Source organism: Mytilus galloprovincialis, chromosome 11 (genome assembly GCF_965363235.1).
Source record: "Mytilus galloprovincialis chromosome 11, xbMytGall1.hap1.1, whole genome shotgun sequence".
Taxonomy (NCBI): Eukaryota; Metazoa; Mollusca; class Bivalvia; order Mytilida; family Mytilidae; genus Mytilus; species Mytilus galloprovincialis.
Genome location: NC_134848.1, coordinates 57264530 through 57280810, shown reverse-complemented (window position 1 = coordinate 57280810; position 16281 = coordinate 57264530). Strand labels below are relative to the sequence as shown.

The 16281-nt window shown below is 33.8% G+C and overlaps 1 protein-coding gene across 1 annotated transcript; it reads left to right on the top strand.

The window, feature by feature from the left end:
* Positions 1 to 14977: 14977 nt before the first annotated feature.
* LOC143051258 (uncharacterized) lies at positions 14978 to 15691 on the top strand. Its single transcript, XM_076224219.1, has one exon. The coding sequence runs from the start codon at positions 14978 to 14980 to the stop codon at positions 15515 to 15517; it is 540 nt and encodes a 179-aa protein (XP_076080334.1). The 3' UTR covers positions 15518 to 15691.
* Positions 15692 to 16281: the final 590 nt, after the last annotated feature.

Here is a 16281-nt window from a genome sequence, read left to right as displayed (position 1 = left end):
AGATGTGGCCAAGTTATTTGTTGACGATCAAACTGCAAATGTCATGAATTAAATAATAAAAGATATTCATGTATTTTAAAAAAAAACATATGTATATGTATAAATAAATATGAAAATGTGTTGGTATTATTGCCAATGAGACGACTCTGCACAAGAGACCAAATGACACAGAAATTAACAGCTTAAACCACCATTTAATTTTTCTTGACATTTACCATGACAACAAGTGATACTTATTATACCATTTAAATATATGAAATGATTGGATATTACAAACCACTGTTGGCCAAATGCAATGTTACACTTATTATTTATAGTATAGTATACTCAGAAAAAATAATTAAGATAATAACAGTACCTCTAAGTTTCTGGTTTTGTTATGTCAGTTTGAGTTTTCCCAGTTGTTGCGGGTAGTTTTCATTAGGTGTGGTGGATCACATATAAAATATATTCTGCTTCTAGATCGGTATCTATTCTCCGAATAAAATGTCAAACTATCCTGCTGCACACCATGAGTTCTGTAAAATTTTCTGTTAGGAATCGCTCCATCACAAACCAAAGCACGGACATGAAATCCAGCACATTCTAAAATTCCAATAGCTGACCAAACACTCCAATATAATTGATGACTGTTGAAACCAGTGCATGGAAAGTGACCAAAAACTTGATGCAAGTTCAAAAAAATCCCACGTACCATAAAGGCTATGATGTGAGTTGCTAAAGGCTGCAACTCATCATCTGAATCATCACCTCTTCTACAAATATTTACAAGTTTTTCAATTTCGTTATTTACATCTCCCAAGTCGAGAAATCCAATGAGTTCACCAGTCTCTGTCGTGTAGACAAGTCCATCTTTAATTGTAATTTCATCACAAAGAAGGATCACATTCTTTTTGAATTTTTCTAGTTTTTCAAATCTTATGTCATCTTTAATTCTGCCAACAATCTTTAAATTCCATCCTGGTGTTGCTGTTGTAAAATGGGTATAGTCCCGTAAAGTACTTTCATGTGGCAAATTTAAAAAACCTGATTTTCGCATAAGATCATATGCTTTTGATGACTTACTATGAATGGCTATACACCACTTTATTATGGTTGGATGCTTGTCTGTTTTCTTAACATAATTTAGTTGTTGAGTCCAAAGAAGTTTTTGCGGAGAACTATCTGGTAGAGAATTTAAACTATCTGCATGTTCTAAAATGATTTGTCTCAAAGAGGAATCTAAATCTTCATTTAAATGTTCACCTTGACTGGATAATACTTCAGATAATTTGTTTCAAGATCAGTTAATTTTCTTTTCAGCTGATTATTTTGTTTCCTATCGAATATACCCTTATTTTCCAGTGGCAGTCCAAATTTCCCCAACCATCATCCCAGATGGCCTCTATTATATTTACCTACCTATTGTATTTATTGTGAACTTGTTCTCGTTCTAAATATGCATGAAATATTTGCCACTGGACGTTAAGCAACCAACAATCAATCAATCAATCTGTCAAAGTTGATAGTTTATCCCCTTTTTGGTCACTTGTTAAATAATCGTTTCTAATTTTTGAATTTATAGTTGTGGGGTCAATTTCTATTTTTTTTCATGACGTTTAAGCATTACATACAATACTTTTCTAAAGTTTGTACACTTTACAACGTCCCTTTGATGTTAGCAATAGTTAGCAGTTGCTGTGACGGACTGTCTTAACATGGTTAAAACTAACTTCTTCATGAGCAGAAACAGTTTGTCCATCCTGCGCAAGAAATACTGCTGGATTGGTCTCTGACCTTCCTCGACATAGTTCGTCAAATCCTCTGTTACACTCACAAATTCTTAATTCTGTTATCAGTTTCAATAATCCTTTTAGGGATTCTCTAGTTAAACTTCCTGGTATATTTTCAAAATGCTTGCGTTTGGATTTATCTAGATCATGAATAAAAATTTGCTAATTTCTGTCCTTTTTATACCCCCGCTTTAAAAAAGGGGGGGTATACTGTTTTACCTCTGTCTGTCCGTCCATCAGTCCGTCCGTCCGTCCGTCCGTCAGTCAGTCCGTCCCATGAAACTTTCGTCACATTTTTCTCAGGAACTACACATCCACCCTTTCTGTAATTTGGTATCAACATTTATATATGTCAGCCATACCGTGTGATGCGTTTTCAGATTCATCACTTGACAACTTCCTGTTTACCGAACACTTGTCTGATTTTACACATGATAGCCAAGTTGAAAATTTTCGTCACATTTTTCTCAGGAACTACAATACAAGGATTTCTGAAATTTGGTTTCAGGATTTATATAAGTCAGCTATACCGTGTGATGCGTTTTCAGATTCATCACTCGACTACTTCCTGTTTACCGAACACTTGTATGATTTTACACATGATAACCAAGTTAAAAATTTTCGTCACATTTTTCGCAGGAACTACAATACAAGGATTTCTGAAATTTGGTTTCAGGATTTATATAAGTCAGCTATACCGTGTGATGCGTTTTCAGATTCATCACTCGACAACTTCCTGTTTACCGAACACTTGCATATTTTTACACTATTAATATTATCCACTTGTGGCGGGGTATCATCAGTGAGCAGTACCTCGCAGTTTCACTTGTTGTTAATGTAAATTCGTTCACTAAATTTTTCTGTAGAAACAGCAATTTTGAAAATTAGAAAATCATTTTGATTTTCAGTCACTGCATAACCAAAATCTTTGCAACAATCTAAAAAGTCACTATCGATCACTGCGCTGTCAACAAGATCTTCACATATAAACAGGAAGTGTTGTCATGTTCTTTACACTCAAAAACATTAATACTTATGCTTGCTCTTAATTTCCATTTTTTTTCTTCCTCCACCTTGAGAACTTTAAACGACAACAATCGCATATAAATGGTGGATGTACATATGAAATATCAAATGAGAAGTAAATATCTAGTGCTTTTTTAACATCATTTCCTAAGTTGAATTTGAAACAGGGTATTTACTTGCTACGGCCTGCTTATTCCCATATAAACGACAAAAATTTCTCAAAATCTCCTGATGAATTGTTGAACTTGAAAATTAAATTAAAATGTGTTTGCATGTGTCTTACATAAATGTTTGCCTACAGAGTATTAGGAGGAACATGCTCCAAGAGTTAAAATTGTTAATTTAAAACAGCTACTTGACAACTGACCTAGACAAAGTTAAATAAATCTCATATTTAGACATTCTGACCGACCGTACATGTTTGTCGTAACTACACATTTATTTCTGATGCACATTCATACTATCATCATGATCATTATGATGTGTTTTCTTTTTCTTAATCATATGGCATTGCTTTTAATAATAATATGTACATGTAAATCACTATATGTTGATGATAAATGGCAGATGGCGGCATTCACTGAATGATGTATCTGTAAAAAGAGGGGCAGATTGTGGAAGTGACCACTTCCTGATTATCGGCAAAATTAAATTGAAAATCAAGAAAGCTCCGAAGATAAACGAGCTGAGCAGGAAAACATTTGATCTGCAGAGACTGAAGGACAACAAAATAAGACAAAAATTTAATACTGAAGTAAAAAACAGATACCAAGTACTCCGTGAAATTGATGACAATAATGAAAACATGGGTGAAAACATAACTGAAATTTGGGATAACATCAAGGACATTTATACTAAAACAGCTGAGAAAGTGTTGGGTTTAAAGAACAGAAAAAGAAAACAGTGGCTGTCAGACAAGACTTGGGAAAACATCAAGGAAAGGAAATCCATAAAAATAAAACTTAATGCATCTAAATCTAACAGATTGAAAACCAAATTGCAATCAGACTATAGAGATAAAGACAAAGAAGTTAAAAAAGGGGCAAAGAATGATAGGAGAAACTATGTTGAAGAACTTGCAAATGAAGCTGAAGAAGCGTCAAAGCGTGGAGAGCTCAGTGTAGTATATAAAATCACTAGACAGCTCTGTGGAAAGTCCAGGAATAATGATGCACCAGTACTATCCAAAGAGGGGAAGCTACTAACTACAGACAAGGAAAAGTTAGATCGTTGGGCCGAACACTTTAAAACTATCCTGAATAGGGCTGAAACCAACAATGATATACCAGACATTCAACCGTTTGGAGATGCACTTGAAATAGACACAGAAGCTGTATGCAAAGATGAGATCCAAAAGGCAATAAGACAACTGAAAAATGGTAAAGCACCAGGCATAGATAACATCAGTGCAGAATTATTAAAATCAGACATACAATCAACAAGTGAAATACTACATTATCTATTTACGAACATATGGATAGATGAAGAAATGCCAACTGATGGGACAAAGGAATCATTATAAAACTGCAAAAGAAGGGAGATCTGAAACTTTGCAACAACTGGCGAGGAATATCACTACTTTCAATCCCTAGTAAAGTATTCCTTAGATTCATCAAGAATAGAATAACTGATTCCATTAACAGTAAGCTGCGTGAAGAACAGGCAGGTTTTAGAAATAACAGAGGCTGCATCGACCATCTATTTACCCTCCGAAACATCATAGAACAATCCATAGAGTGGCAGAACAAAATTGTACTAAACTTCATTGACTTCCAAAGAGCATTTGACAGTGTTATAAGAGAATATATTTGGGACATACTAAGAGCATATGGAGTACCATCGAAAATAATCAAGCTGATAAAGATATTCTACGACAAGTATGAATGTAGTGTATTGCACAATGGACAGCTTTCTGATTGGTTCTCAGTGGATACAGGCGTCAGACAAGGATGCGTAATCTCTCCTCTTCTCTTCTTAATAGTTGTTGATTGGTGTATGAGATCAACCTTAGGAAATGGAAACACTGGGATAAGATGGACACTCAACTCCTTTCTTGAAGATTTAGACTTTGCAGATGACATTTGCTTACTATCCAGCAACAGAGCACAAATGCAAAAGAAAACATCAAGACTGAACACCATGTCAAACAAACTTGGGCTCAAAATAAACATCGAATAAACATCGAGAAAACGAAAGTCATGTCAATCAACGACCAATCAAATAAAATTCCAATAAAGATTGGATCCGTGAACATCGAGGAAATAGAAGACTTTACATACCTAGGCAGCATAATAAGCAGTGATAATGGGACCACCAAAGACATCAAAGCAAGACTGAGTAAGGCTAGAACATCCTTTTGTCTACTCAGACCAATCTGGAAATCGTCATCCCTTGCAAGAAACACAAAACTCAAAATCTACAACAGCAATGTCAAATCTGTACTGCTTTATGGATCAGAATGTTGGAGAATTATACAAACTGACTTCAACAAACTGGCCGCATTCCACAATACCTGCCTGAGAAGAATATGCAAAATCTTTTGGCCAAACAAAATATCCAACCAGGAACTTTTCAAACTGACAGCACAAAGAGATATAAGAGACGAAATAAAAACAAGAAGATGGAAATGGATAGGCCATGTCTTAAGGAAGGAACCAGCAAACATCGCTAAAGTGTCACTGAGGTGGACTCCAACTGGTAAGAGGAAAAGGGGGAGACCTAAAGAAACATGGAGAAGAACAGCGGAAAGCGAGATGAAGGAGGTTGGGATGTCTTGGCGAGAAGTAGAGAAGAAAGCACAAGACAGAGTGTTATGGAGAGAGCTAGTGTCGGCCTTATGTGCATCAAAGCACGAAGAGGATTAAGTAAGTAAGTAATATGTTGGAGCTATTTGGAAAAAAAGTATACCTAAATTGCGTTATATCACAGTCAAAAACTAAGTTTATCACATAATTCATGTGGAAAAAAAATAAAAATGTCGACGCTTTGTTGGAATATATCAATAGAACCGTCTGTTTATGCTGAATAGATGAATGTCATTTCCTTTTCCAGCAACTGTCAGGAACATTTCCGTCTTTTAAGTTAAAGTTACTCACTAGAAGCATTCATTTTCCTAAGGCATTTTCATTTTTTGGCTGTAGAAACTGTAAATCTTGTCCGATTTTTCCTTGTTTTGTACCATTGAACACAAAATTTTACACGCTTTCTCGTCAGGAAGTTAGTTTTAAGTGTAAGGGAGGTAACTCTAATTTACTACGATAATAATAAAATGTATGACGGATCGACTAGCGCTATCCGATAAGAAATCCAATCAAGTCGAATTGATTGGCGCAAACACACATATAACATCAAAGACAATAAGATTCTATAGGCTTCTCTTTATCTGACAATAGCGATCAGCGGGGGATTTCTGTTGAACTTTATCTGTGGGTATTACATCTATGGAAGAACAAAACGATTTAAGGGTTATTGGCAGTAATTGGCCACAGTTTAATAGATTAGTTACATCACAACTATAATCTTCAAACAATATATTTTTTCTGATAAATGTCAACTTTATTAAAGGAATGACTGTAATATTTTTCTGTCTATGAAAAAATAACATTAAAAATTTGGTGCACACTGAATAACGCGCATAGCGAGTTATTTAACAGTATGCAGCACATTTTTTTTATGTTATTTCGAATAGACAGAAAAAATATTAGTCATTTCTTATAATTTAACTCTAAATTCCATTTAAAACCGTAGAAAACCACGAAAAAATGTTGATGACGTCACGATCATATGACTAAATTATGTATATGGGCTGATAACAAAATAACGGCAGCCAATCAGAAGACGCGTTACATCAAAAATTAAATTATTGTCCAATATAATTATATATTCTAGCACTTTGAGAGATAATATATGATGGTCGCCGACTGTTCTTATATAGCAGACCATATCTACTCAATTGAATAGGACGAAAATTCATTAACCCTGGAAATCAGAGGCTAATGATTTGAACTGACGATTAAACACTGGAAATCAGAGGCTTCTATTTGAATAGATTTTGTGAATAATATAAAACAATGGTATCCGAACGTAGCGAAATGTGCCAAAATGGCCATACTGTATAAAAACCCTTTTTTGGACAGAATGGACATCCGCCACAAGGTGGGAACGTTAGGCTGCGCCTAACTGTGACAATTACTGCAGTATAAATCATTAAACGATATTCTGATGACACTACTGATTTACTTCTAAAATAATCAAATAATATATAATGTTCCTATACATCTATAATATTCAAATAATATATTACTAGAACACACTCGCTCGCGAAATCGCGGGGAAAAAGAGCGTACGTAAACTGTAAAATTAATTATAACTGGAGAATGCCAGGAGAGGTATCAAAAGTCAAAGGTACAATGGGACTGGGCACATTTTTTTTTGCCCTCCCCCTTTTATCCAAATACCGATTTTTATTCTTTCTGTTTTTCTGTATACTATGAACATACATATATATATATATATATATATATATATATATATATATATATATATATATATATATATATATATATATATATATATATATATATATATATATATATATATATATATATATATATATATATATATATATATACTATAATTACTATATAAAACGTTCACTGATATATTAAAAGTCACCCCAGTAAACTATTGGAATTTATAGTAAATTATAGCAAATTTATACAATTTATTCATAGTATATATGTATGTAGTATACCGAAATATTTCAGTGACCGCTGTGGATAGAAAACTATTGAAATTGATAATATACACATGATATATAATAATAGCAAATACACTTTATCTATAGTATATGTATGATCATAGTATACAGAAAAACGCAAAAAATAATTGTTCTGTCCTAAGTACTTACATATTAAATAGAGACTTTTTTAATTTTTAATTTAAAATTATGATAATTGATGATCAGAGTTCATCCCTTGAAATGGTAGTCTTCCCTTATCTTCCTTTCTTTCGGTTTGGCTTCATTGTATGTTTAGGAAATATTCCAGCAATCATGACCGATTCATCGGTAAGATTTCATTATTATTTTAGAGCATGATTAATATATTTATTATACATGTAAATGCAAATTATGTTTAATTTCAAAACTGTGACAGACATAAAGGGCAGCGGAAGTCTTATATTTCTCAAAAAGTCATTTTTATGCCCCACCTACGATAGTAGAGGGGCATTATGTTTTCTGGTCTGTGCCTCCGTTCGTTCGTTTTAATTCGTTTTAATTTTAATGCCAAATTATAGTTTTGACCCCAATTTCATGGTCCACTGAACATCGAAAATGATAGTGCAAAGTTCAGGTTAAAGTTTTTGGTCAAGGTAGTTTTTGATAAAGTTAAAGTTACATCAACTTGAAACTTAGTACACATGTTCCCTATGATATGATCTTTGTAATTATAATTCCAAATTATAAGTTCGACCCCAATTTCATGGTCCACTGAACATAGAAAATGATAGTGCGAGTAGGGCATCCGTGTACTATGGACACATTCTTGTTTTGTTTTCTATTTATTTAAATATGAGCATACGTTTAGTATGTTGTGAACATACATTACTATAAATACAGTGCTTTTTACTATCAATTCTCAGTTACCTAATCAATCCACGGCGGTCATTGATATGTTATATAGACCCTCTCTATTTAATATACTTAGTGACCCGATGAATTTTTTTAAAAGATTTTATGACTGAAGAATTTCAAAAAAAGGTTCCAAAGCAGATAGCAAATACACGTTATTCATTGTCTTTGGTATGTACAAAGTACAGAAAAAACGCAAACCGGATGTCTAGTCTGACTTAAAATTTCGTCCAATGACGGAAAATTATCCGGACGCAGTTTTTTTCGATTTTCTCCCAAAATAACCAAAACTGAATAATCATAAGAATGGATGATAAAGATGATAAATGCGACAATACATGTTACCTATAGGACACAGAGGCATGATGATTAATTTATTGTGGAAGGAAGAGAAGCGACACACAAAATGAGGTCTTCTCGTTTAATAGTATAGATACTTGTAAAGAGACCCTTTATATCCAGTGAGTTTTGTGGACGACAGAAAACTGATATCTAGTCAACGGTTTAGTATCATAGTGACACATCAACGGTCCTTGACCAGACGGACTAATCATGAAATAAGAACTCAATGCTATCACTGGACAGATTTTAACATTGGTGTATTGGCTTGAAATGACAAGCTCTTCCCCTGTTCCTTCTGGTCAGTTTTTAATGTTGCCAAATAAACCTGAATCAATTGATCACAAACCTTAACATTAAAACAAGACTGTATTGAGCAGCGATACTTTTACTGCCTACCGTTAATTCTCCTACCCTAATTAAGTGAAATGCTGCATTGAATAAATTTATTTCAAACTGTGACAAGCACAAACCTAAAAGTACACCGAACCTTAACTCGCGTGTGACCTTTGACCCATGACTGGTACTTGATATCTTGGTCTTGAATACAACATTGGGGTCATGAAAGAATAATTATCCTGAGGTCCTGACTGTAGACGAGGCCGTGCCACCCAACATTCTACCTCGATATTGATTTACCATCCCTCGAGGACAAGATACCAGAGGATGATCAGCAAATCATCTGATGCATGAATAACGATACGATCAATTAAATCTAGTGCAAGAACCATTATAATTGAAAGCATATCACTTGCGTGTGCTTTGAACTGTTGACTCTGTGGCATTGTTTTTTGACTGATATACATTAATCACAACATCAAATCTATGTCTGCCCAGGATGCAGTTGGGTTCTGAGATATTTTCAATCTGAACTGTTCATTATAATGTTTCCACCCTATTCTATATGATTCACATCGTTTAGCAGCTATTCTGATGTTGTTAGTGTATTTCAACAACTCCTGAAACTTTTCAGGATGAGCTAGACAATATACACTTATAAAAAACTAAAAATGCATCAGTACACTGATCAATATTTGTAATTTTTTGCTGCTGTTGTTTTTGTTGCAACACCAATTCACCTTGCATAAAGCATATGGTTTGTATAATGGAATTGTTTTGAATATTTGTATTTTGCAATAAACATGACAAATCAATAAATTGCCCATTAGCTATTTTCTCTTTATTGGCAATTGATATATGCATGCCCAATTCATCACTTGCTTTGGTATCGTATTACCTGTTGTGTCAGGAGAAGGAGTTCTGTATACGGGAGGGGCCGTTGTTGTGGTCACCGACACCGCTGAATGGGTCACTGGCATATGTGTTGTGTCAACTCCAGACATTGAAAAACCACTGACATGCATGTTTATCAAGCATGAACTATTCCTATCTTCACCATTAGCTATGGATTCTGACAAATGCGGAAGGCTACCATTAGATGATCTAGGTGCTGTCACCTTTTTATCTGCTGACGCTGCTTTATTATTGGATCTCTGAGGAGGGGCAGCTCTCTTTCTATAAGATTTGCGAAACATCTTGTAAACTAATAAAACCTGTACGTTAGTATATTAAATTAAAACCGAGTAAATGTTATTCTGCATGTAAAATTTATAAACTACACTTGGGATAAATGGCATTAACAAATATAATAAAATATAAACCAATACTTGGTGTTGGTGTGTGCAAAGTTTAAACAAAACATTACTATGCACATAATTAACAAAAATTGTAATGACCAAAACAAATGATTACATTTAAGAATTAAGTACACCCATATGAATCAAATAGCTACATATGAATCAGTTCACGTTCTCACTTGTGAATCGCATAATTGCTTATGAATCACATTATCGCTTATGAATCACATAATGACTTAAAAATCACGTAATCAATTATGAATCGCATAATCACTTGTTATTCAGATAATATTTTATGATTCAAGTTATCACATATGAATTAAGTAATCATCTATGAATGAAATAATCTCAATTATCATTCAAGTAATCACTGATGAAACATGTTATTAAACATAACAGTGACAGACAGTAAAATCACCACAATCAGACTTGCATGCAAACAGGCAAACACAAGCATAAAAATCAGACTTGATGTTAATGGTAATTCAAAATAACTTAAGACCATGAACATATTTCATTGATTTGTAGTTTATGCATACGCCAAATACTATACAAAATCGGGAAACAAAAATCGTATGTGCGTAATAAAATGGAGAACGACAAAGTTTTCTCCGTATATATAAATCAGTTATATAAAAAAAAAAAAAAAAAAAATCTTGCTACACAAGTCAATTCTACGGAACTGTGGGCGTTGTGCGAAATAATAAATCACGTCTCATGGCTATGATATAATTTCAGTTGTTTGCTTAAATTGTACAAATAACGATGCAATTAAGTTAATTCTACCAATTTAAAGCCCTTTTCTTATTTATATCACTATGTTAAGTTATTTCTTTAACAAACTGAACATCGATGGACACAGATTAAACTAAATAATTCTTAGCCTTTCAACCAATATATTTATTAAAGGTATTAAGTCACATGACGTTGTAACGGTCAAGTGATTGTTTACTATAAACACGTGTGTGTGTGTGTGTTTACGTTCAATTTGATAAGATGGCATATTCCCGTATTGCCGGTTTGACGGGTATATGCCCTCATGATTTTCGTGAAAAACATAATCAAGTATTACTTAAGGGGTTAGTTTAAGAAAATTAAGTTATTCGAAGTTTGCCTATAGTTCAACGTAGCAGCATTCGTTATTGTGGTATGTCTGACTCCGAAAAACTTCTAGATTCCGACCATGAATCTTTGCCAGCTGGTACTAGTGTACATTCGTTGCGTGATGGTATTTCTGCACATCATACTGGGAATAACGACTTGGTGGATACTTTATCGCTGTCTAAAACCTATCTTGACGGGAAGATAGCTACTCTACACAAAGATTTGGCAGTTGGCAACGAGAAATTTGCTACCAAACTCAAGCAGGAAGTTTCAGTTAAACTCAAAGGTGAGGGCAACCAGATACAATTCAACTTTAATTGTGAAATCATGGCCGACCTTGTTAAGCTCCAGAAGCGTATTCCTGATGAAGATGCAGCATGTCTTAAATTGGTATCTGGAGCTATACTTAAGGTTAAGAAACAAAATAAACTCATCCGCATTGCAGACAGATCTCCCGCAGGATGGAAAACCGTCCGTGAATATGAAAGCGACGACCTTGCCTCCGACTCTGAAGATGAGAAGCGCATTCGTTCTGCAGAAACCCGTGCCATCAGGAGTATCAAAGAAAAGAAAAGACCTCATCCTTATAGAACCGCTACAGCTACTGTTTCTGGTCCTTCTGCTCCTATGCCTAATCAACAAAACGTTAGACAAAACAACTACCAACAGCCGCCCTTTCGGACCGGCAGACGGAGGGAACCCTCATTTCATGACATCTGTTACAACTGCAACCAGCTTGGTCACTGGCGAACTCTGTGCCCCCTCCTATTCAGTACAAAACCAGGTGCCCCAGGGACAACAAGGCAACAGAATTAATGATAAGTATTTTTATACTACTTTTTTAGATGAAAGTAATCTTTACGGACAGATTGAACTGTTTATGTCACATGCAAAATATTTTGATAGTATTGATATTTAATCTGTTACAAAAGGGGTGAAATATAGTTTACGCAAGCATATACAATTTTGGAAACATATAGGTGCTAATGAATTTGTTATAAATACTATCAAAAATGGGTATGTTATTCCTTTTCTAGCAGACTCCTACATCTATGTCATTTAAGAATAACAAATCGGCTCATGTCTATTCTAAATTTGTAAATGAAGCAATTTCAGAATTACTTAATATCGGGGGTGTTATTGAAACTCCATTTCAACCATTTGTTGTAAATCCGCTTAGTGTTGCAGTTCAAAGTTCGGGCCAAAAACGTCTGATTTTGGATTTAAGTGAACTGCAGTGGCTTTAAACTATTTCACAAAAGATTGCTATCAATTTTTAGTTTGATCCTAAGTCTGGTTATTTTCATTATGACGTATGTACTAAACAACAAACATATTTAGGATTTAGCTGGAACAATAAATTTTACTGTTTTACAGTGTTAGCCTTTGGTCTTTCATCTGCTCCATATCTATTCACTAAATGTTTACGTCCAATCGTAAAATACTGGCGAGAAAATGGCGTAGATATTGTACTTTATTTAGATGATGGACTTGGAATGGGTAAAAATAAACAAAAAGCTTCCGAATGTTCATCTTTTGTGAAAACGTCTTTGTTAGAAGCAGGGTTTCAAATTAACATGGACAAATCTATTTTTGAACCAGTCCAATGTTTAGAGTGGTTAGGTTTAGTTTGGAGTTCGTCTGATTTTTCAATTAGTATATCAGATAGACGGATTGAAAATACCCTAACATCATTGGTTGATGTTTTGAATAACTTTCCTAACTTCACAGCACGTAAATTGGCTCAGGTAACGGGAAAGGTAATTTCTATGTGTCCAGTCATGGGTAACATAACTAGTTTAATGAACCGTTATTTACACTGGGCTATTGAAAATAGAGTAAAGTGGGATTTAAAGTTAATATTGGAATGTCCCGATTGTGTATCCAATGAACTCTCATTTTGGCTGAATAACATTCTAAGATTGAACAGAAAACATTTAGCAGGTTATTCCTTTTCCCCACTTGGTTGTATATTCTGATGCTAGTAATGTAGCTGCTAGTGCTTACTCGATAGGTATTGACTCTAATATTTTTCATCAGATGTGGACTTTACAAGAGTCCATACAGAGTTCTACATGGAGAGAACTTCAAGCTATTTTGTTGGCATTAATGTCTTTTAAAAACCGTTTAAGAAATAAATGTGTTAAATGGCATACAGATAATAATAACTGTGTTGTCATTGTTCAAAAAGGAAGTACAAAAGTACATTTACAAGAGATAGCTATGAATATTTTTATGTTGTGTTCTGATTTGAATATTACGTTAGATGTTGTTTGGATCCCGAGATCTGAAAATACTAAAGCTGATTATATTTCAAAAAATGATTGATATAGACGACTGGGGAACAAGCAAAGATTTTTTTTATTTACAGATGATATGTGGGGTCCGTATACTGTGGACAGGTTTGCGAGTAATTTAAATAAAAAATTACCCAGGTGTAATTCTAAATTCTGGAACCCAGGTGTTGAAGCAGTTGATGCGTTCACGCAAAATTGGAATAATGAAGTTAATTGGATTGTTCCTCCAATTTCTGTTGTCTGTAGAGCAATTAAACATTTGATTTTATGTAAGGCTAGAGGCACTTTGATAGTTCCAAAGTGGCCTTCCTCGTCATTTTGGACAATGATTTTTAAAAGAGGTTCGCATTTGCAACCATATGTAATTGATGTTTTAGAATTTCAACCAAATCGGAACATAAGTCCTTGTTGGGATCTTCTGAATTCGTTTCTAGTGTTTTAGCTATAAGATTGAACGCTGAGTTGACGTAGGAATTTACGACAAGGCTGTTGAGCAAGGTCGCATAGTAAAGACAAGGTCAATTTATCGGCAAGGTCGTTTGTAAATGACAAATGACAAATTAAATAGGCAAGGTCTCACTGACATGACCAGTGTGAAAAATAAATCTGGCAAGGTCATTTAATTATATTGTAAGCTAGTAGTATAGTAGATTATATTTCTATTTCATATGCACGTTTTTCAGATATTTTTTCATGTGGAGTATGGAAATCTTTGCCTAAGCCAGTCGACCAAGATTTGTCATCTTTATCTAATTGCCTACCTGAGTTCTGTCTGCGTTCGAAGGCCGAGAATACCAAAAGAAAATATTCATATGCATTTAACAATTTCTGTAAGTGGTGTAATAACTATTTATATGTTAAACCTTTACCAGCTTCAGATTTTTATGTTTCATCGTACTTAATATACCTATCAAAGACATTTAATTCGTATGCTAAGGTTGAAGAAGCATATTATTCCATAAGCTGGGCTCATAAACTAGCTGGCTATCCCAATCCGTGTTATTCACAGTTGTGTATATCGGTTAAAGAAGGAGCTCATAGAAAGATTGGACATGTTATTGTAAATAAAAAAGAACCAATTACACCAGATGTTTTAAAGAAAATTGTTATTAAATATGGTCAAGAATGTAACAATCTTATAGACATTAGAATGTGTTGTACAAATGTTGTATGTGTCTTATTAGCCATGCAGGGTTTTTAAGATTTTCTGAAATGGTAAATTTAAAAAGATCTGATTTAAATTTTACTGATATACATGTCTCTTTGCTCATACAAAAAAGCAAAACTGATCATTATAGAGAAGGCACACAGGTTTTAATTGCTAAAACAGATACACAAACATGCCCTGTTAGTATGTTAGAGAAATATTTATTATTATCCAATATTGACGCACCATCTTCAGATTATATATTTAGATCCATTTATTTATGTAAAAAATCTAAGTCTTACAAACTGAGAGGTCTTAAACCTTTATCATATACTAGAGTAAGAGAAATTATATTATCAGCTCTTGAATCTATCGGTTTAGATAAGTCCAAATTTGGATTACATAGCTTGAGATCAGGTGGAGCTACTGCAGCTGCATCAGATGGCATTCATGATAGATTATTCAAGAAGCATGGTAGATGGGCTTCAGATAAAGCAAAAGATGGCTATGTAAGAGAAAATATAAAAGAAAAACTGACAGTGTCTAAAAGTTTGGGAATATAATTTTCATAAATATACTTTATATATGTATTACTCTTTGTTCACATCTACTTGGCTTTCTTTGTCTTTCGAAAGGCTGCTACAGCTGTAGGCACACTTATCATATTTATGTGTTGTTTTATTTATTAAATAATTTATATTCGTTTGAGTTGGCGAATTAGAATATAAATATATTTATTAAAGGTATTAAGTCACATGACGTTGTAAAGGTCACAACACACACAGTATCAATCAATTAATGTTGAAGACCGTACTTTGACCTTTAATGATTTACTTTTTTTCAAATTTTGACTCGGATGGAAAGCTGACTCATAGGCACTCAACCACATCTCCTTATATCTATGTATACTAAAAATGTGTACACGATCAATTACATATTACAGTGTGTTTGGAACTAAACGACTGGTATCTTTAATATTAAACCGGAGTCGTAGTAAAGTCAAACATAATCATCAATTTGGAAGTTGTTTTTGGCAAAATGTTTCATTATAACTTTTGAACAGCTGTTGCCTTTAATTAACTACTTTTGTCTGTGTTTGTGGATTGCATGGTTTGCGCGATAACGTTGGTGCATTTCTTCGACATTCAGTTTTTAATTAGACATTGAGTGTTTTTTCTCACTCTGTTATTAATGGTCATAACCTCACGATATCGAAATTGCACCGAGTAACGAAATTGCACATATTTAGCAAAACAGCAGCAGAAATCTTAAATGTTATGTTTTGAGACTAAACAATTTGAATTTTTATCATATTAACATTTACATA

Coding starts and splice junctions, on each gene's coding strand:
- LOC143051258 (XM_076224219.1), top strand. CDS start 14,978: ATGTGTCTTATTAGCCATGCAGGGTTTTTAAGATTTTCTGAAATGGTA.